Source organism: Carassius gibelio, chromosome A16, assembly GCF_023724105.1.
Source record: "Carassius gibelio isolate Cgi1373 ecotype wild population from Czech Republic chromosome A16, carGib1.2-hapl.c, whole genome shotgun sequence".
In the NCBI taxonomy this organism is placed as follows: Eukaryota; Metazoa; Chordata; class Actinopteri; order Cypriniformes; family Cyprinidae; genus Carassius; species Carassius gibelio.
In genome coordinates, this window is record NC_068386.1 from 12,090,022 (window position 1) to 12,113,778 (window position 23,757).

General features: G+C 39.7%; 1 protein-coding gene across 1 annotated transcript in view; it reads right to left on the reverse strand.

The window, feature by feature from the left end:
- Positions 1-231: 231 nt before the first annotated feature.
- Positions 232-23,757, reverse strand: part of LOC128031219 (G patch domain-containing protein 8-like) — a 96,454-nt gene continuing 72,928 nt past the window's right edge. The window contains exons 2-4 of the mRNA XM_052619501.1: positions 21,047-21,190; positions 4,818-4,948; positions 232-4,665 (exon numbers count right to left, since the gene is read on the reverse strand). Of these exons, the coding sequence (XP_052475461.1) occupies positions 1,239-4,665; positions 4,818-4,948; positions 21,047-21,190 (3,702 nt within the window). The 3' untranslated portion in view covers positions 232-1,238. The remainder of the gene's footprint in view (positions 4,666-4,817; positions 4,949-21,046; positions 21,191-23,757) is intronic.

Consider the following 23,757-nt stretch of genomic DNA (forward strand, 5'->3'; position numbering starts at 1 on the left):
CAATCTGTGGTAACTCTAGAGAGTTAATTAGTGCAAATGCACAGTTGTGTTATTGGGCCACTGCTGGCAATGAGAAGCATCATTAACACAAACTCCCAGTCCCTTAGATCTAAGCAATGAAGCACTGCTCATTTGAAATGAAGGCGTTAACAATCACTGAATTTGACATGTATTATGCTATTTTCTGGAGGATTGTTTTTTTGTTTTTTTTTAGAGGTAGGTATATGCCAATTCAGCCACAGTCCTCCTCCAGGCAAAATGGTAATTGCTACTCTGTGTCTTTCAAAGTATAAAAGTCCTGAACCTTAAAAGCCTTGAGTCAAATTATAGACTTCAAAGACACTAGTAACAAAACTGTCATTTCTTGGAATGACATTTAATTTATTATTATTACCATGACATTATCTTACAGATGAAAGTATGTCTGGCTCTACCAAAATAAGAGAGAATAAAAAGCATCTTAAACATGTATGAACAATCAAGTGCATGTTATTTGTTATTACTTACATTACAAAGTATGAATACATAAATACTGTTCAAGATTTTACATTTTAAATAGATTGAAAAAACATTATTGCATGTCCACACTACAGCTGAGCAAGAACAAACTTACTCTACACAGAAAAAATATTTTAAATTAAAAACGGGACATTTTCAACCAAAGTGGTGAACACTGCTAAATCCATTAAGAGATACAATAGCTCAATCACATGCTTTATTTCTGCACCAAATAATGATGTACATTTACATATTGTAAAAATGTTTCTCTGAATTTAATTCTGAATTATTTCGAATTTTCATGTACATTTTGCTTAGTCAGTTTAAGGTTGCTCAAGGGTATCTCCACTAAGTTCTTCATAAATAAAATCCTTTTGAACACTTGCTGGGTAGCCTAACTGTAAAAATATGCTAATTATACTTATTACTAATTGAAGAAGGCATTAACATTTGCATTTGACTTCAGGTTATGCTTAATTTCAGCCAACTGCTGATTGGGCTCAACTGCTGATAAATCACAGTGTGCTGAGGCAGGAGAATTTCATCTGTGTATTAATGCGGGGAGATGATAGATGGCTAAATAATGTAACAGTAAACAACTAGTAAACAACAAAGTAAAAAGTCCCGCTATCCTTGAGTCTACACTGCAACAAATAGAGATGGAACAAAAATCAATCACTTCTCAACATGAACTTTGGCTGAAAGTAGAACCTAAACTTCAGAAAGTTCACTGCACAGAGCTAGCTGGTTGGTCCAGGGTGGCGTTGAAGGTCTTGGCTGTGGAACAGAGGGTGTAGTAGGGGGTGGATCTGCAGAGTACTGGCAGCAGCAACAGCAGCGGCGGCAGCTGCAGCCATGGGCATTGGACTGAGCATCGTGGGAAGCAGAGAAACACGAGGCAGGGGGTGGAGAGTTAACCCAGGAACATGATGGTGAGGGTGAACTGGGTGGAGGGATGAGGCTGGGATCAGGTGGAGGGGTTGAGCTGCCAACATAGTAGCAGGCAGCGCTGGAAAAAAGGCAGCAGGAATTGGAGGGGCAAAACGGGGCTGAGAGATAGAGGCGTGAAGGGGAGTAAGCAGGGTAACAGAGGAGGGATGAGGAGCAATAGAAGAGGGTGTAGAAGAGGGCTTGAGTATGCTGTATGGCAGACAGGCTGAAAGAATGGTCTGGTCGGGTGGCTCTGGAGTTGGTACTGGTAAATGTGTCATGTCTACAGATGCTTGATTCTGAAGGTGCTGCTGCTGCATGTGCTGTTGAGCCTGGAGTTGAAGCAATCTGTACTTCTCAATCTCGTCATCAGTGAAGGTGATTGGTTGCTCTGAAAGGGGAGGGGTGGTGCGTTTTGAACAGTCAATCCCAGCGATTTCTGCATTGTCCCCTTGGTTTCTGATGTTGCGCTTTTGTGTCAAAGTCTTGTCTGGATTCAGAACTAAAGAAGCACAAGTTTCTGTTGATATATACTTCTTGGCAACTTCAAGACAAACTGGTGATGCACTGGGACTTTGCCCTACTCTATGCTGTAAGTCTTCTGAAGTATTGCTGTCAAATTGAGGTATAACTTGTGGATTTGATGGAACAGTTGAAGTTGTTTGAACCTGTTTACTAATACAGGCACTTGCATCATCTTTATTAATCCTCATTTTCCTTGCCCCTTTCTTAATAGAAGGTAATTTACCAATTAGTGGAAACATGGGTGTGGCATTTGCTTTCTTTACTTTAGGATCTTTTTCAGCCAACTGGTCTGTTGGCATTGGGTTAGATTTTTGTTTAACACATTCTATCCCAACACCTGAGTTTAATGACGTAGGCTGAGTTGCATGGTTGCTTGTAACTAATGGGGGTGAATGGCTCCTCTTTCTAAGAAGAGAATGGGAGGATTTGGTCTTGACCAATCTCTTGGGTGGGCATCCAGAATAACTGCAATGTTTCTGGCTCTGTCCAGTAGTAGATGGCCTAACATGGGAATTAGACAACCAGTTCCCACTAAGATCAGAGATGCTAGTGGTACTAGAGGAACCAGGGCTATGAATGGACACTGGCTTGTTATACCACATGTCTTCACTTCTTTCTGGACTTGACCAAGGAAATTCTTCTCTCTCCCGGTGCTTCCCACTTACAGGGCTAAGCCTTTCATACCACCAGTCCCTGTCATCTTCTTTAGGTTCAGGACTGTCATAGACTCTATAAAATAACTGCCTACCTGTATGCTGAAATCTGTGCTCTCTGTATTTACGCTCCTCAATAAACCTTTTGTGCCTTCTGATACTGTTCCTCTCGTGCTGATCTGGGCTGTCACAAACTGTTGAATATTTTTGGTTATTGTAGACGTAAGGGTCTGTGTAATCCCAACTTTCTCCTGTATGTTCAAAATCTTTGCATGGACTGTAACTGTAGTAAGGTTCATTGTAAGGGGAACTTCTAATGTAAGACCTGGACTGACTGTGGTCTTTTCTCAAAGGGTACAGATAGTTTGATCTTGGTGAGGTGGAACATCTCCCCATGTGGTACACAGGTGATTCCCCATCTGAGTTTAAGTCTGACAGGCCACTCCATGACCCAGATTTGTCACTGGTGGTAGTTGAGGCAGCATCCCTCTTTGAATCATAGCTGTCGTCATAACAGTGATAATTATCCTCTCTTCCTGTTGTGTTGTGAACAGAATATGGCAAAGGCCTTCGCCTTAGCCAGGGCAGCGCCAATTCAAACCCCCTCATCGTTTGACATTGCTTTCTTTTACGTGCTGGGGCGGAAAGCGAGTTTACAACAATGCTTTTGAGGCTGTGCTCTGGGGTGTCACTTTCATTTGAAGTCTCATCTCTCACTGATCTTTTTCTCTTTCCCAGCTTGTGCCTCCTCTCAGTGCATGCTTGCTTGTTTTGTGACGTGTCAGCTGGAGTTCTTTGGAATTCAAAGTGTCCTCCAGGTTCTGTCTGCGAGCAGGTTTTGAATGAACAGCCTGCTTCCTGGATCCTGACAGCATCTAATTTATGCCTATTTTTTTCCCCCTTTCTCCTGTGTTTGGGTCTCTTTGGTTTTAAAATGCCTGATTTACCTCCTGGAACATCCTGTGTTTGTTGCCCAGCCCTGTCGTTATGGCCTGCAAGTTTGCCGACAACATATACATCTGACTGCTCAGCTTTTGTGCTTTTGCCCTCCTTCTGTTTGAAATAGTGGTATAGAGGGTTACAGCTATAAGACACCTGTGGCTCGCCGGAAGTGTACTGCACCAGCTCAGAAGGCCAGTTCATCACACTTCCATCCTTGCTTCGTACATTAAGGAAAGAACCTGTAATTTCATTCTTGCACACTTTGTGTATTTTATACTCCTCTGTCCCTTTTTCTGATAAACAGTCCTTCCCATTCTGCATAATACCATGTTTGCTGGTTTTCTGTGTATGGTGGTTTAAGCCTTTGTGTATTTGGAGCTGGCCTTGGGCCATGGTTCCTTGTCCATCTGTGTAAACAGTAGGGCTGGGGAACTTGAGACATTCTCTCTCCTCTGATCCCCCATAAGCCCTCTCTGCCCTGGGCCTCTGCCCCCCATCAAGCAATCTGTCCTCTGAACCAGCTGGCTTCCAGTCTGCTCTAGGACTTTGTGTGTCAGGACACCCCAGCTTCTCTGGCTCACTTGTGCTGTAGTTTGCTTTAATTTCAGAGTTTTCCACATGTTCTGCTTGTGCTTCTATTTGCAGTGTTTGAGAGTCTCCATCCACCCATTCCAGAGTTGGTGGATCATGGGATAGATCATGCCCATCATTACTTGAGGTTCTGGGTGAGCTTGAGCAGGACCAGAGGTCCTCTAGGGCGAGTCTGTGCCTGTGGCGCTGGAGCTCTTGATAGTCACTAGTGTCTTCAAGTCCATCACTAAACACAGATGCACAGGAGTCAAGCTTCAGTTGAGCTCGCCTGGAGAAACAGAATGAGACCCCTGCCCTGTTGCTCCGGTGTTCTGCAGAGGATTTAGTCTGTAAGGGTTGTTTTTCATGGCATAGCTGCTGATGTGTGGGTATATGAGTGGAGGACAAGCCCTTCAAAGAGACAGTTGAGTCTCGGACTGACAATGCTGTTGGTTTTGTGTCTAACCTGCTACTGCCAGTAGAGGGGAATTTAACTTGATCTTTATCCTTGTTTGTAGACCTTAATTTTGGACCTTTCCTGTCATCACTGTTGGCAAGAATGGAAGACCATATTATGCTTAAGCAGAGCTAAATCTAATATACAGCGAATGCATTATTTAAAAAAAAAAAAAAAAAAAAAAAAATCCTGCACTATAAGATACATTATCAGATTGGCATTAGAATTATATAATGTTTTACCTGTTTCTTTGCTGTTTAAGTTGTGCGAGCTGGTGCAGTCGTTTCAGAGCTCTTTTCTGCTTTTTCTCATCTTTCCAAGACTTGGAGGAGACATTCCTTGCAAATTCTCTCTGCTTCAACTCTTTCAGTCTCTGTCAGGAGAAAACAACAGGCATAACGATATGAGAAATTCTAAATTTGAACAACATTTTTTTGGCTTGGATAAAGGCCCTAAAGAAGAAAAGTCAGGAGGAAAAGAAACATCAACCTAGCTCTAACCTGAGGTTCAACTGGGGCAGAGCACTCCTTTCATAGCCTTATGACACCTTTAATAAAATAAAAAAAAGCATCTCTTTCATCTCTTAATAGAGACTGAACAGTCCATCAATTTTCACAAAAAAGACTCCTTTGAAAAGGCACAGACCACACCGATGGATGCCTGTCTATTTATCACTTCATCCCTTTAGGGCAGAGGGGAAAAATCGAAACAAAGTAAACTGAAAATCAGCAAAGCCAAAATACAATCACAAAACAATAAAAGTGTCAGTGGTGCCTGAATTTGTTCAGCAGACATGAATGGAAAGTCACACTAACACAGCCAAACATTTTTGACTTCACTCAGTAGGGAAATAAAAGAGAAGCCATATTTGTCTTGACTCGTGGGGGGCAATGAAAATGTAACAAACGCACTGCATCCCTTCCCTCCTTTCATCAGGACCATTATATTCCCTTCATACTCCCAGAACATACATGTTTAATTTGATCTGGTAATAAAAACACTCTCACATTAAAGTAAGGACAAACACAGTTTTTTATATTTTTTAATTTTTTTTATTGGTATTATCCAAAATGTGGGATAAGCTATCACTGGTGTGTGTCACAAATTCAAAGCACCTTATTTCTTCCAAAACACTTTTATTTTTATAATCACATGCATGTACACACCATACCAAGATTTTGTTGGTGGGTGTGAAAGGAGTGCCAAGAGGAGGACAGTTCCTCTGCTGCATGGTGACAAGCACAGACAGGAAAAACACTGTCTCTGTGAGAAGTTAGCAAGCTAACTCCCAACAGAGCCCGCTGACTTTACGCAGAAAAAAGACGCTAATGATGGCTGCTTCAAGGGAGCTGCACAGAAGATTTCACAGTATACACACACCAGTGGAACCACAGAAATGTCAGTGTATACTCGAATAAAAACCTCCTCCTTCCAAAAACAACAACATTGATATGGACAAGCAAACTCACAATTCAATTAACAAATATTAAAATCTCAGAAAAACTTAAATCTTCCATCATTCAATACACCTTCATTCATAATCAGACTGCTGATGTAATTGTTATTCATGTAAAACTATTGGTGTAGCCTTTAGCTTCTAAACAACAGTTTTAGAATCATTTTGTGGCAGCCTAACCAATTAACGTTAATGTGCTCATAAAAATACTCTAAATAAGAGTGTAAAAGGCAGGCAGAGAGAATGAGAAAACAATAGAGACAAGATTTTCCTTGTCTTCAGATTTTGAAATATTAACTCAAAGATACAAATGTGAGTGCTGTTTTATAAAAAAAAAAAAAAAAAACACTTAATGGCATAGATAGGTTACATAACCTAGAGACTTGCCTCGCTGTCTTATTGCCTTCTAAAGTTTAGTGTTGCATTTGGGAACAAGGAAAAAATGCTTTAGCATGTTGCTTAGCTAAAAATGTACCACTCCAAGAATCATACAGACCCTGAATCAACAAATAGAACTAACAAATATTTCTACAAGTGTGAATTCATCATATAATAATTGCGGTTAATAATGTTCATCGTCTGGCTGACTACGTCTTGTATTAATATTTCTGTAAAATCCTGTCATACGTGCACAAACTGACAGTCACCACTTATAAGCTACTACTAAATATTGTATAAACGTAATTTTCTGTAAAGTTGCTTTGTAACGATTTGTATTCAAAAGAGCACTATACAAATAAACTTGAATTGAATTAATTGAATAATGAAAATAGAGAGCATTCGCATGTAAATTAATACAATTTGAATTATGTGCAGAACAATTTTTTCTAAATTCTATATCAGTACTGAATGAAATATAAGTTTATTTAAAATAATCTATATCACCCTTGCCATCTTGGATATTGAGAAATATGCTAAATTGTTTGGCTTTTTAAAAACACTAGGTCAGCCTCTTCTGTTATTAAGTGTTACTCCAGAAAGCATTGCTCTCTCTCTCTCTCTCTCTCTCTCTCTCTCTCTCTTATAGCCTGGAAACATTATGATGTCTTTGATAGAATGAGATGTTTATGGTATAATCCTATTCCATGAGTGATGTGATTGATAAGGCACATTAATGTATTTGTCGCTAATGTTGATGAGCATGTCTAAACACTCTACCCATAATTAGCATTTGGATATTCTCATATTCATGATGCCTTTGATTTCGTCCTTCAAAAGATAATTTGAAATTTCAATAAAACATCTGCCTCATGAATACATGACAGATAAGGAAGAATAAAATATTATCTGAACCATCCAAAGGAAAGTGTATTCTAGACTGTCAAAAAGAACCCATGTCCTCTGATCAGAATGTTTGGGCAAGAATCAAAAACATTTAATTTAAAGATGCAAAAGGATCCTCTGATTTTTAAAACCTAGGATTTGTAAAGTATTACAGTAATTAGTCCTGTGGCATAGATGGCAAATCACATACACATACTTTAACCCTGAGTTGTGTTGGGATTAATGAGAATTGGAGATAATGAGATGCTGTAATTGACCTCTGACCTTCAGTCCATTAAATCAATTCTGTTGTGTGCTAATGATCAAACACGGATGGATTAATCAATGTGGAAGAGCAGAGGTTTGTCTGCATGTGATGTGCAAGGATAGATCCTTTAGCATATTATTGACATACGTGTCTTTTCACCACAATGTGAAAAAAAGCCCATTAGGATACTTTTATAAACCTTTAGCAGGGGTAGCTATTCAGAATCTTAAGCAATGAAGCAGCATCTTGCTTCTCATATAGTGTAGGGCCTTTTGATATATCTGCATCTCAAACACACCCAGTTGAGATAACAGACCTCAAAGGGTTTTATGTTGCTACTAAAATCCTAATGTTAACAGACCTTAAAGGAAACCCATCAATATGGTGCAGGGTAAAGAGCCTGTATCAGAGATATAAAGGCACTATAGTGGAATTTGAGGACAATGTGCAAGGCACTTTAAAGACAATAAAACGCTATGAACTGCAAACAGCATAAGGTTTTCATTAGTTCTCTTTTTCATGGTTAATCCTCTTAAAAAAGCTAAAACTGGACATGTTTATTGGTGCTGGCCTGGTGGAATCTCACCAAATGAGTAAATGAACAAAGAAATAAAGAGGAGAAAAAAACATGCTCTGTTAACCGTGTGTCCCACTACTTTTCTCTATTTCTCACTGGGACAAACTCACTTGCATCACTTCTGTGCACATTATTTTATTGGAAAAAAACGTCTCTAGGTTACGTATGTAACCCTAGTTCCTCGAGGGAACGAGACGCTGCGTCGAAACGCTTTGGGGAACGCGTTTAGCATGAGCGACTCTGAATACAATATCTAATCTGTCTTATAGAAGAGTGTGACGTCACGGGCGAGGTGACGTAAGCGACCAGGAAGCTATAAAGGCACGAGCCGCACAGCTGGCTTCAGCTTCGAGTACCAGCAAGCGCCGGCAGGGGTGCCGGGGGTATGGCCTCGAGACGCAGCGTCTCGTTCACTCGAGGAACTAGGGTTACATACGTAACCTAGAGACGTTCCTCTTCAGGAACTCGAGCTGAGTCGAAACGCTTTGGGGAACGAGTACCAACGCTGCCAGACTACCAAACCCCTGCCTAGTGTGTATCCGAAGAGCACAGCTTAGGACGAGGGGAATGAAGTGCCTGGAGTGACTGGCATGTCTAAGCCATAGAATCTTTCAAAAGTAGAAGGCGTGGAAACCCCGTAGCATTGCAGATGTCCAGCATGGACGCACCTGCTAGAAAAGGCCTTGGAGGCCGCCATACCCCATGTAGAGTGAACCTTGGCTCCCGACAGCGGGGGATGACCAGAGGGCTCAGAGTGGCGTTGATAGTCTCAACTATCCAACGACTAGTAGTCTGCTTAGAAGCAGGGAAACCCCTCTTGGGGGGACCACAGCATGCAAGCAATTGGTCCATTTTTCTCCACAGGGCAGCTCTGTGGGCGTATGCATCCAGCGCTCGAGCTGGACACACACAATTTAGCTTCTCTTGGTCGGGCTCCCGAAAGGGAGGAGGACAGAAGGCCTGCAGCACTACAGGTTGTGGTGTGATAGAGGGCACCTTAGGAACATATCCCGCTCGAGGGTATATGAACACTTTGGTCATGCCAGGTGCAAAATCAAAATAGGTAGGGGCCACTGAGAGGGCCTGTAAATCTCCTACTCTCCTCAGAGAGGTAATGGCCAACAGAAAGGCAGTTTTAAGAGTCAGATGTCTATCTGAGATATCTTGAATCGGTTGAATGGAGATTTGTAAAGAGCCTCTAACACCACACCCAAGTCCCACGGGGGAATACGGGACCGTACTGGAGGTTTCAGCCTCAGCGCACCGCGGAGGAAACGTGTAACTAGGGGGTGTCTTCCCAAAGACTGGCCATCAAGAAGGGCGTGGTAGGCCGCAATAGCTGCCACGTGGACCTTCAGCGTGGAGTGGGTCAACCCTGCAGAGAGCCTAGCCTGTAGAAACTCCAGAACTGTACCAACCGGGCAGTTTGCTGGGTCTAACTGGCGGTCTCTGCACCATGAGGTGAGGAGTTTCGACCTCAGGGCATACAGTTTCCTCGTTGAGGGAGCTCTGGATTGGAGAAGGGTCTCAACAACCTCGGTTGAGAGACCAGCTGCTAACAGTTGCGCTCCCCCTCAGGGGCCACACCCACAGCTTCCACAACTCCGGGCGAGGGTGAATTATTGTACCCTGTGCCTGCGAGAGTAGGTCTGTCCTGATCGGTATCTCCCACGGAGAGCCGTCGAGGAGTGAGACTAGATCTGAGAACCATACTCGGCCCGGCCAGAACTGGGCTACTAACAACAGACGGACCCCGTCCCGGCGTACTCTCGCCAGAACTCCCGGGAGCAGAGCGATAGGGGGAAATGCGTACAGACGAAGCCTCGGCCAAGTCTGTACCATGGCGTCCAGTCCCAGAGGAGCTGGATGAACTAGAGAGAACAAAAGGGGGCATTGTTCTACTTGAGCCCTGCCAAATACTCTCCATATCTGCTTCACTACTTCTGGGTGAAGACTCCATTCCCCGGGCCTCAGCCCCTGCCTCGACAGTATGTCTGCTCCCGTATTTTGTTTCCCAGGAATATATACTGCTCTTAATGAGAGGAGTTTGCTTCTGGATTTACATCAAAACTGAAAATGATGTAGTACACGCGCTGCCTCGGCAACACGCGAGCCGCATAGTCACACAAACAATATAAATCTCCTCAGAGATAAGTAGCTGCAGCTGCGAGTTCACAGAGGGGGAAGGAACCGTTTCGCGTGCTTCCGAACCTCGATGAACTCTAAATCTAGGGAATACGGGTGGAGATAGGCAGAGCCGTCTTCGATCCGTCCTAGATATGCGAGAAGCACAGTCAGCCCCCTTATTTTTATTTATATTTCGAGAGCTGGCTGCGTAAGCTTGGCTCCTCATTAATGCTGCTCGTTATACAGTTAGGCATAATATGTTTGTGAAACTGATGCTTGTGTAACTGTTTGTCTGTGCAGCTGATGTTTATGCAGCTTATGTTTGTGCAACTGCGATCTCATCGACGCCCTCCGTTTTAATCTCCTCGGAGAAAAAAAGGCGGTGCGTCACGGCCGTCACTCGGGGGGAAGGACCGAGCACTCGGGCTTCCGCACCCGGAAATCGGGCAGATCTGGCGGGTGAGGTAGGAGATAGGGACGCGCCCGTCTCCCCACCCTCCAGCAGATCTATCTGCGAACCCAGCGAGTGCAGGCGCCGCTCCACCTCGGCGAAAGCAGGACCGACACCGCGAGGAACGCTGGCGAAGACTCCCCCTCGAGAGAGTCCTCCGGGATCGAAGCGTCCACACTGGCTTGTACCAGTGCAGGCAGTCGGCTCCCTCAAGAGCCGAAACAGCGTGCCTCAATCCCAGGCAGACCGCGCACAGACCGTGTATTCTCACTCGTGATGAACACACAATCTGAAACGCGATCTGGATTCGCCTTTCAGATGTCTCGTCTTAGCTTTGCTCTTTGACTATTGCTTACTTTTCAAGGAGCTAATAGTGACAAACAACAATAAATAAGACTGACAAGACAGAATGACATGCATACACAGAGCGCTTGCTGAAAACGCAGAAGCTGATGCCAGCTGTGCGGCTCGTGCCTTTATAGCTTCATGGTCGCTTACGTCACCTCGCCCGTGACGTCACACTCTTCTATAAGACAGATTAGATATCATATTCAGAGTCGCTCACGCTAAACGCGTTCCCCAAAGCGTTTCGACGCAGCTCGAGTTCCTGAAGAGGAACTGCATCTTACTCGACCGTAATTAAGTTGAACTAGACGCCAAATGCACTGAAAAAGTGTTTCAATTAAGAAACTGTCAGCTTTTTCAACAAACGCACTTCATATGCAAATGTACTACACATAAAAATATTTTTATGTAAATTATGAACATTATATAAATTACTATTTTACAAATGAAAAATCTTGCCACAACTAACAAGGTGCACAGAATGTGGTAAATGGAAGTTCATTTAAAATATATGTTTTCTATTGATCGTGGTAGCAGTAATTCATTAGATGATGATCAAATGAGGGAGAAGAACATTATCTGGATGTGCCATGAAGTTGAGCAGACTTTCGGACTTTTAAATAGCAGGTTCAAATATCTTAATCACAGTGGTGAAGGATCCCAGTAAAATATGACCTGTCCAAAATGTGGACTAGCGCAATAAAAATGCAGTTTAGCAGAGATTTTGTTGCCATTTTTGCACCATTTTCATGATTCCTTGCTTGAGTGAATTAGCAGCTAAAAAAACACCCTTTTTCTGTATATTTGTCTGTTTCTTCTACTCACTGGAATATTTAGGAACAAATCTGCAGGGCGGGTAGATACCGCCTTAATATACTGTTGTGCCTAGAGTTACAGTCAACTTCCACCTTATATCACAACCTTGAGCAAGCACAGTGTCATGAAAAAGAGTTGAGTCATGAACACACTTTTGCGCACTTCACTTTCCCAAATAAATGAGTAATGCTGTACAAAAACAACATATGACCTGACTGAGTATAGAGCAGCATTTTATCACATAACAAACATTTAACACGCACACACACATGTCTTATAACACTAACCATTGATTCATATACAAACATATTCATATACATATGCAATGGTAGTGTGAAATCTGATCTGACAGCTGACACTGACTGTGAACTCAGGCTCACTGTAGATATTAGCAGATTTGCCATTTTAGCACTGGGCCACGAGCAGGCTGTTCCCTAATTGGCTGAAACATCTCTGTCCACCTCACAGAGCCCAGACATGGCAGTGTCACCTTGTAACATTTCACCGGGAACAGGCTTGCAAAGAACTGGATTTCTGTCAGATTTATTTATTTATTTTTGAACAACTTTGAAAAGTCATTGCGGTTCATCTGCTACCTTCAGCATGGGTCATGCAGACAGCTGTCATCTTTACAGGCTTCAGTGCCAATCATGGCTGCCTTGTTCAATTATGTAACTCCAGTGCAGATCTTTCTACAAAAGGGATGGTTAAATTCATTGTTTGCATACTTGGGTGGTATGTAAACAGTGTTACATGCCAAGAGTGAGAGATTCTGCTATATCATTTTTACTGAAGACTATCTTTGGCATGGTTTATAATAATCTCCAAGCAGAAAACTACTGTTTACATTTCAGTTCAGTTGAGGGGTCTCTGTTGATTATAATGGTTATTTTTGAAACCATGCAGCTCTCAGCTAGTGTTAACGTGTTGTAGCTGTTGGTTTTATAGGGTGGCCAAACAACATTGCAACTTGCCATATTAGTTCTGAATTCAACTGATGTGCATTTTACACTGTCACGGGTATTCATATTTTAGCCATTTTGAGCACGTTTTTCAAAGCTAAATTACTACAAATCTGTTCCAAAGAAGAAGTAAACTCATGCACATCGTGTACAGCCGGAGGGTGAGTCCATTTTCATCAGATTTGACTTATTTTCTAAACTATAATTCAACATTTAAAATAGTTATCTGCAAAAGTATCAGTATCTGCAAAATTGGAAAAATCTTAAATTCCTGAAAGCGTTTATAAATATAATTCACCCAAGAACAGATAATGCCATTTTTATAGCATTAAATTTATGCTCATTGTGCTAACTTATAAATAGCTGGTCTGCTACAACAGCCTGTTCATCGAGTTAACCCGAAACACCTGCCTATTCATACGAGTATGAGAGTATGTGTGTGAGGTCCTTCATGCTTTAGTTCCTCTGGTTTACTCTGCTGTATTGTGACAGGCGTCTCTGGACCTCCTGAGCCACTGAGCACAGGAGAGCAACATTAGTCAGCCTGCCTCCAAACCTCACACAACAAACAGGTGGGACTGCCTTTCTCTCTTTCCACACAGACGAGGAAAAGCATCAAACGGAGTTAAGAAACAGAAAGAATATTCTCTGCATAATGAAGCATTGAAATGGAATAGACTGCACACCTGTGTCTGTGTGCGTCTGTATGTGCAAGTTGTCTAACACCGTTCCATCAGTCTGTTCTTCCCCTGTTACGGCTAGTCCTCTGATGCTTTCAAAATGAGTCATATCTCCCTCGCTACCTTTCTGACTCGGATTCTTTTTTTAACACTGTGCTCTCTTGTACCTTTATCGGGATGTGGCAGGTGGAGATGAATAAAGCCTCAGCTGGGCTGCCGAGACCCTGGAGAGCTCTAGGCGTTTGACAAGGGCAGAAGACAATAAGAGCCTACTCATCCTGGCAGTCTACAGAGAGAGCAGCGCACTGCTTCCTCGTTCTCCCACTCATCCCATATAGTGCACTGCACTGTTGAACAGGCAGTCCCCTTCTTTGGATCTTCCTGCAGCCCACGAATCAACTTATTTACTTTATCTTTGTCATTGAGCAGGGTCAGTTTGCTAACACTATCCTCCTCCTTCTCCTCCTCCTCCTCTTGGATGAGACGGAGAGACCGAGAGAGACACTGTGTATTGCTTATTCTCCTAGGGCTGTCAACAGGAAACAGAATCATGGATAGAGAGAGAGAGAGATGAATGAGTTCTTGTGTTTAGAGAATCATTGTGAAAAGTTCAGCAGCTGTATAGACTTTTACACTGAATCTTAAAATACTCATGGAACAAAAAAAGCAGAAAAGATGCCTGTGAATGGATCCTAATTCTGCCAAAGACAGACTGATAAACTGAAAATCGATTGCAAATGTTCAGTGATACTGAAATAAACCAAACAATTGACTAATTACTAAAGTCACTTTAGATAAAGGTTATTTAATGCCATGCTAAATATTATCTTTATATTCTATTATTCGATTTGACACTTTTTCTCTCTAAAATCAGCATATAATGTTATAGATTTTAATCAATAGACAGCCTTATAATGACTGCCCAGTCACACAGTTAATGGCAAAATTTTCCATTACAAGAAATATTTAATATAAAAATAAAAGTATACATACCATTCGAAAGACTGGAGTCAGTAAGATTTATTCATGTTTTTGAAAAAGTCTCTAATGCTCACCAAGGCTGCATTTATTTGATCAAAAACATATCATAAAATATTATTACAGTTTACATTCTGGTTTTATGTAATTTATTCCTGAAGCTGAATTTTCAACAGCCATTACTAGGTGTCACATGATCATTCAGAAATCATTGTAATATGCTGATGTGGTAACTCAAAAAAACTTTTTTTTCTTATTATTAATGTAAAAAAAAAAAAAAAAAAAAAAAAAAAAAAGATGAGCTGCTTAGTATTTTTGAGGAAACTGTAAAGAACAATTTTATTTTAAATATAATTTCTGTAAAAATGCTAATGTCTTTACTTGTTCTGCTTGTGTAAATCACATTGTTCATGAAGAAATCTTGTCAAATACCTTTCTCTCGAGTACCTGCACTAGTAGTGCTGCTTCTGCTGAAGAAAAGTTTTATTTAGCATTCAGTGTGTTAGTAAAGGGCTCTTTCTACTTACTTAAATCTGTAACAAAGACAGATAACATGCCACTTTGCCCATTAAATATTACTAATGGCTGTGCATTACCTCTGCTCTGCTGTGTGGCATCTATTCAGCACATTCCAACATCTCTAAATCCATGCCTGCCAGATGAAAAACCTGCTACCTATTATGCCACCTTCAGTGCAAACACTCTCTGCTGGGAGTCTGCGCAAACCACACTCAGCCTAATCTCATCAATGCTGACTCTGTGGCCAACTGCAGTTTGTGCAGAGATGCAGCAATAAGCCTCAGGCATTTACTTGAAAAGAAAATGAAAAACTCCCTCTCTTTCTTCTTTTTCTACCCGCAAACCATCGCTATGGACAGTTTCGTGCCGAGCTGGAGCATTTGGCTCAGGAGGACATTTAATAAAATTCCTGGAAATATAATAAAACCCCACACATGAGAAGCACATATCCAGCAATTAGGAATTCAAACTAAAGTGTTCCGGTTGAAACAATGTATCTTCCATAAACCTCTTCCTGACAGCCGCGAGCGAATAACTATGCTATCCAGGGCCGAGATTTGGAGGCTGGTGTTTCTACTTGAAGGGTTAGTTCACCCAAAAATTTTAATTTGTCTATGTTCTACAAAAACGCATGGATTCGGGGCTTTATTCACCCCCTGGAGCCATGTGAGGGACGTTTTATTATAGATGCGCTCACTTTATTTCACGTCTTGACCAGACAATTTTTAATATAAAGAAAGTCACATACAGTACACCTAGGATGCTTCGAGGGTGAGTAGCAGATGGACGAATTTTCATTCTCGGGTGAACTAACACTTTAATGTTGATTACTGTATGTGAGTGACTAACTGTCACTCTCATTCACCCCAGCAGGAAAGCATCAACCTGTGGATTATCCTCATCCCCACCGGCAGATAATCCATTAAAAACATTTCCAGTATCCACCAAATGATGCTCTCCGAGCTCGGGGCTCATGTGTTCAGTGTTAGCATGGGGCTGCAGTCTGAAAGCTGTCTGCTAAAACTCCTTCGGACCCTCTTCAGCAGCTCCTAAGATGACAGGCTGTCAGGTTATGTGATCTGTAACATTTGTGTGTTCTGTATATGTTTGAATGGTGTAATGAGTTCGTGCGTAAGGTGCCTGAGAGGATCAGGAAAGGAGACCCTTTGAAGCAGAGAGGATGTGAGTGTATGAGAGGGAGGAGAGGAAATTTGGAACCAGATATTGTAGGAAGGTGCGGTAAAGAGCTTTCGGGGAAGCTTTCATCCATACAGAAGCTGTTTCTCCTGCTGTACACACATACACACATACACACAGGCTGAAAGATGCTGCTAAGGTTTTTTGAGTAGACTGGGGAGTTTTGTAACACATTTTTATGAAACATCTTTTACTTTCAAGTCAAATCATTCTAATATGATGATTCTGCTCAAGAAATATTTCTTATTATCAATGTTGAAATCAGTTGTGTTGCTTGATATTTTTGAGGAATCTACTATTTAAAGTTTGGGTTTGATTCAAAGTACTATTTAAAAAAAAAGAATAATACTTTTATTCAGTAAGGTACATTCAGTCGAATTGTGACTATATATATATATATATATATATATATATATATATATATATATATATATATATATATATATATATTAAGCAGCAAAAATGGTTTTGAAAATTGATAACTATAAGAACCATTATTAGAAATTGAGCACATATAATAACTGATAATAACTGAGCAGCAAATCAGCATGTTAGAATGGTTTTTGAAGGATCATGTGACACTGGAATATGCAGCTTTTCCATCACAGGAATATAAAATGTAAAATGTACATTTCAAAATATTATTTGGAAAAGAGATATTATGATGTCAATATAGCTAGTACAAACAAGTATCACAACACATCGATTATATAAGCCTTGTACATTTCTATTCAGTTTTCTAGCAGAAGTAGATATTGACTTGCTGGAAGATGCAGAGATATTATTGTATTATCAGATACTAGCAATGCGGTTTCAAGTAATGACTGGGACATCTCAAGTGTTTGTTTACATAATAGAGCAGCTCTCAATACCCTCAGGCTTTTAAAAGTTCATGAGGAATCATACAAATTCCTCCATCTGCTGCAAATGAAGTGTTGTGCAATTATTTGTCTGAGTTTATCCCCTCGTCCTCTTATATCTGTTATCTTTTCATTCATTTCAGACTGCTGACTCACCACTTTCATCTGAAAAGCAGCCACCGCTTTTTACTTTTTCTTTTCTTTTCTTTTTTCTTTTAAACACTTCCTGAGTGCGAAGCCACACAGAAACCATTCATAGAAGGACAAATGAACTATTTGTGCAGCATTAAAAATACATTCTCTTTTTCTTCTCCCAATGCTGCCCCCACCCTCACACACTAAATGACCTGAGGACCTTACACTTACACACTCTCATGAGTCCCTCAGCTATTTTTTTTTTAGCATTCAACAGCCTGCTGCACTTTTTTATAGAAACACAGACATGACTCGGCTTGGACTCCTTCAGACTGGATTGAATTCTTCCTCTAAAATACCCCCCACTCCCTCCCCAGTGACTGTAGCTTATGAAAAATGGATTATCTCCAAGCTCATATCTGCAGGTCTCTATTGCTTGAAATCCACCTCAGCCATGGGAGTCTAGCAGGGGATTCCCTTCAGATTCTGCACTTCTGTCTCTAGTGTAATTGTTCAAAAAATGTCCTCTTGACTCTCCTTAATAGTTGCTTCTCTTTTTTCTTAATCTTCTTTTCTCTGTCATATTATAACCCTCACATTAGGTTGAAATTTTCTTGTTTTTAAGCTTGGGATCACATGTTTGGCATCATTCAAAAAAAAAAAAAAAACTGTTGAGAATGTCTTTCAAATTCCAATTCACATCTTGAATTTGAGAAGAAAGTATAAAAGTCATTTGTAATGAGAAAAGCAAAGTTTGTCAATACAAACTGTTGGCTTGACAAAACCCTTTTTAAAAGATTCCGTTTGAAAAATAAATTTTAATCTTCATATGCCAGAATGATAAAATGACAGACAGACTGACAGACAGACAGAAAAACTGATTTTTTTTTGGAGCTACAATAGTAAATTCCTTGTTTTAAAATTGTGACTGGTATCCTTTCCATTAATGTTGTTCTCTTAGGCCTCAATAAGACCTCCCACAAAAACATTAAATAAAATGAAATTAACCAAACTGAATTTTGAACATGAAGTTGAGAGTGTCTCAAAGAGTCTTAGCATTTAGCTCACAGATTAACAACATTATTTTGCTGGAAAAATGAGTTGGTCGGTATAAAAGCGAGAGAAAAAAAAAAACACTCAAATGGTACAATATTCAGCTATTTTTGTACCTGAACAATGTGCATTGGTAAAAATGTAAAAGTTCACTGATTTATGAGCTGAAAATGAAAATCAAATGCTTATGATTATGAAATGATCAATTGTAATTTTCATAGTCGAATCAGAGTTTTCAAATCTTGCCGATATTCGACTGATAGTCTAATCATATGTTTGGGGGCGGGGCAAAATACATTAACAAGAGTCAAATCAGACATTCGACTCACATAATTACTGACACATAGGGAAAATGTGTAACGAACACCTTGCAGATATAAACAGGGTAAATAATGTTTTATGTTTTGATTAACAGATACCTAACACTTAACGTCGTTGAAACCATAACAATTAACAATTTTATTTTTATTTTTTTTTTTTACAATAGTGTAATAATATACAATAGCTCTCATTATAACGTTAGTCAAAAATGTTAGCAATTAATGTTCTGCATTTCTGTGTTGGGCTGCGCGCGCTCAGTTTTTAATCAATGGGATTCAACTCATAATTTCATATAGAATACGCTTCTTATTTATACAACATAACGTTAATATTAAGACTTAAAGGCTATTTGCAAAAAGTGCCCGAATGCACATGAACGTATCTGCGTGGCTCTGAATGTGAACTCCTTTTGTGAACGTGTTATTTACGAAACAATCTGCAGAAACACAGCAGCTAAACTCTAAAAATTCGTAGCGTTTTAGTATAGAGGTCTTCTCATTATAATAGTATGTATATAACATTCCCAGTCATAGTTATTAATATTCTGCATTGTAGTTTGAACTGTATAACCGTATATATAACCGTAGTACTACAATGAAGTGCTTGACTAAAAACCAAATACATCTTATATCACGCACTTTAAAATATTAATTTGAAGCTTCTTTCTTTTCAGATTCTTGCAGCTTTATCATAATAAGCTGTATATTAACTTATTGGGATAAAACCGGTAGTTCTATGTGAAAGTAGACATTTGAGCTCCCCGTATAGTCAAAATGGTATAATCAATAACACCCCACGAATATTCAACTGTTAGATTGGTAGACGAATCAAAGCATTGATTCGTCAAATATTCGGGGTCACCCCTATACTGACATTTTGAGATTTGGTGCTCATGCAGGAGAAACATATAAGAATATAATTGTGATGTATTATGTAATTGTTATTATGTATTATGATATTATATTTCATATCTTATAACATAGCAGTACATCAGAATATATTAACATGTGTCTCCTGCATGAGCGACAAAGCTCAATTATTAACAATTAGGTATTGATACATGTTTTCAAATGAATCTATTTTACATATTTTGTCATACTGATGACATATTGATGTTTTACTACAGTATCTGCCATAAAATAGCATTATTTATTACATTTTGCATAAAGATGAGAAATATCAACCTATAACACTAAGGGAAACAATATTTGGTCACAATTAATTAAACAGAAACAAGAATGACATGCTAATTTCTCCGTGACAAAGCACAGATGTGAAACACTCGACTGAAACTCTCATGATTGATTATGGAATATTACGGATGTTCGAGCTGAGCTGGCATCATTCATCTCTGATTCATTGACTTTGAATAACAGGAGCAGACACATCTGCATGGCGAACAAGTGTGCAGTCATCTGTGGTTTGATCAGAGCCATGTTTGCACTGAGATGAAATCCATCACAACAATGTTTAAGTATTTTTTCTCCCTCTCTCTGTCATTGGTGTAACTGTCACTGAGCAGTCCCTCAGAATAAGTTACATAACTCTCTTTCTGTATCCCTCACGCTCTGATTTACACTTGAATTTCATGCAACTGTACATATGAAATGTTTCATTAGTGTATAGTTTTATATTTTTCATTTTTTGACTGTGCTGTAATGATGCAGCGATGGGCTTATGATGATTAAGACGTGAAGTTGAAGGATGAAGAGAGTTTAATGGCTCTGTGTGCTGTTCCTTGTTAGAAGCTCAGTTTGTCTGACAGCACCCAGGATAAAAGTACTGCACATAAAGCTAAAGCTAAAAAAAGAGCAATTACTATTTGAAATATAAATCTGTTTAACAGTTTACAGGTCCTTACAGTAACTTACTGTAAAAAAAAAAAAAAAAAAAAAAAAAACCTTTGATCTCAAACTTTTGAAAGGTAGTGTTAAAGAGTTTTAAAGTGATTTCTGTTTATACATATCACATGAATGATCAATAGACAAAAGCACTCTAAAAAACCATTAAAATGCAGAAAGCAGATGGATGTGACACATAAAACCATACAGCAGATCTATTTGATCGTGTTTTGCTTGAATCAGATTGAATCAGAATGTTGACTATAATAAAAATGTGTAGCACTTGTGTCTATGGAAATTGCTACTTTAATTAAATAATGAAATATAATTAAAGGTGCAGAATTTTTGTATAACTTTTTGTTAACGCAACAATCAAACTTGGCCCCTCTTTGTGGGTGGAACACCTCCCAAACAGCACAACACCTCCCCTAAAATGATATCAGTTACCAGAACACACACAGTTCAACCGACTAAAGAGACTATCTGCAGGAAAATCCACTGAAAGTGGTAATGGTTTTATAGACTGTAGGGAAAGAGTTTATTCACGGTTCCAAACATTAATTTCTGCATTCTTTCCTGCTTCTCCATCTAATGAGCTAGACCAGCTGCTGCTGGAGTTTACCTGTTTATGTGCGTGGTCATATGAGTTGATGTGGTTGTCAAACTCCTGGTGTTTGTGGTACTGCTTATCGCATAGTTCACAATAGAAGTTAGCCTTCAAATCCCCCAGCGCTTTTGCAATGGCTTTCTCTTTCTTAGGGTAGTCCTAAAAAAAGAGATAGAGAGAGATAGAGTGTGCGAGAGAGAGAGAGAGAATCGGTTATGCATGTGGATGCTATAATTTAATTAGACAACTACACTTGACAATCACACAGATCTTTTCTAAGAATAAATGATTTCACCACAAAAGGAAGTGTACATGATGGCACATAAAATCAATTAAGCATTTTTATTTTTAGACTGTCTTATCCTAGCTGAATTTGACCATCAAGACTGAAATCAGACAACCAATTTTTTTTTAATTAGCTGTAATTACTAGTTTTTAATGACACCTGAGAGGTTTCTGTTCCTCTATTGAAAGTTGTTGTAAATGAATCCATATGAACTGAGAAGAGTCTTGTGAAAAGATATGATCACTTTATATGATTGTATCACTTCACAAGATTTGAATTACACTGCCTAATAAAAAAAATTATGGTGCCTTATAACCCTTTTGGATCTTGAAATTTTTGGTTAACTGGATTTTCAGTGGAGGGACAGAAACTTATCAATCTTCTTTTGTGTTTCAACGATTAACAACATTCTCATGGTTTTAGAACAACGTGTAAATCATGACAGAATTTTCATTTTTGTGTAAACAATCTATTTAAGAATTAAGATTCAGAAAGTGATATCCACATTCACCTTTAATAATCAAAGCTGTTCAGATTTGAGACTGATATATCACCATGTAACATTCACTAATAACATGTTCACGAATGGATGCAAACACACACACAGTATAGGCTGAAACTCTTCCTCTAGGGATGCCATCTCTTTTTTTGTTGCGAACTTCACATGAGATTCAGCAAGCCAGTAACTTCAAAGGCTCCTGCGATTCATTTAGTATAAAAGGTGTGCTTATACAGACCTCAGGGAGCAACATCAACCATACAAACACATTGTGCGGACTGATCCGGTACACACAGACACACGTACTGTAAACAAAGAGTACATCTCTCTGGAGCATCATTACCGGAGCTTCCAGAGTACGGTTAAACATTTACTACAGGAAAACTAGGTGGAAAAGGTCACTCTGTAGCAGCTATTTAACACTACACTCTTGTTACTTTTGACAGAGCTTCTGATAAAGGAAACTTTTGGGATAGTGTGGGTTGAAAGGAGAGAGTTCGTATACAGAATAGCACTGGAACAGTTTAATAGAGCTTGTTAACAAGTTTCTACATAATACAGAGAAAGCTGACTTGTGTGACAATAATAATGATCATGTGCCTCACAATTGGCCAGAGGACCTACTTTATGTCTCGCTCAGCCCTGCAGCGTGTGGGAGTGGATCATGAATGAGGTGGATGTGATGCAGTTAATGGGACATCGGGTATTATGAGGCACACAAAAGAAAATAGGAAGTTAATTAGAACTATAGGATAAAGAAAGGGGGTGAAGAAATTAAGAGTTTGGAAACTACCAGAGATATCAGCAACCAACGACGACCTGATTGTCTGAGAAAAACAACAGTAGTTGATGACAGACAAATCATAAAAGCTTTAAAAATGAACCCTAAAATGTAAAATCACCAACGACCTCCGGAAAGCTGGGGTGATAACATAACAACATAGCATAGCATAGCATAGCATAGCATAGCATAGCATAGCATAGCATAGCATAGCATCATTAATATACCCAACCATTGTGACACATTAAAAAAAAATTCTAAGCTTCTTGCCATGGAAATGTCAATTTAAAAGTCAAACTTGTGAAAATGCATCCTGCATTTTGTTGCTTTCCGAGTACTGTACCTGCAGCTGTTTTTAAACAAATGTGTCTTATGTAAATCCTCCCTAAAAATGCATCTAGTCATGATTCGGTGAACCTGAAACCAGTCTTGTTAAACAGGGCTTAAAGTTGACTAGTCATTCAGGCAACCTAGTAAGTCGATTTTTTTTAAACATTTTGTTTCATTTTACATCCCTACAAATGAAATTCCCCACAGGGCTTTACAACTCATTCGCAAAATGCATCACCCCCATAGGCCCCCTGTAAAATGTTACCCTAAATTTAGTCTCACAGATGTGTGGCGGAGTGAAACGAGAGAGCTGAGAAGAGCTTTTCTGTACATCTGTCATTTTAACACGCGCCCCGTCCCTGAGACTCAAAACAACAGATGTTAACTCTTAATTGCTTTTGGATGCATTTTGCATCAGAATTAGTTATATGTGTTCTGCACTTACTCAACACCCACGCCAGACAGGCCCAGTCGTGGGGTTGCAAAAGACAGAACATTGGCTGAGTGATCTGACAACCACCTGCCCTCTGCCACAAACACAGCATCATGTTCACAGGATGCATCCGGACCGCAAGCTTTCTGTATCTCCAATTAGTATCTCCATTAGCTTAAACAAGTAACATTCAGCAGAAAGAATGAATCTTATAAAAAAAAGTGAAAAGCGACCTCAAATTAAACTTTGAAAACACTTCCTTAATTGTAATGCATGCACTTGTCTCCAAAGTCCATCTGGTTTTCACAAAATGTCAGACAGTAGCAGCCAATATAGCAGTATCATTTATGTTGAAAGTTTCCATGTATACATGCCATACCAGTACCGTGTCTGCTTT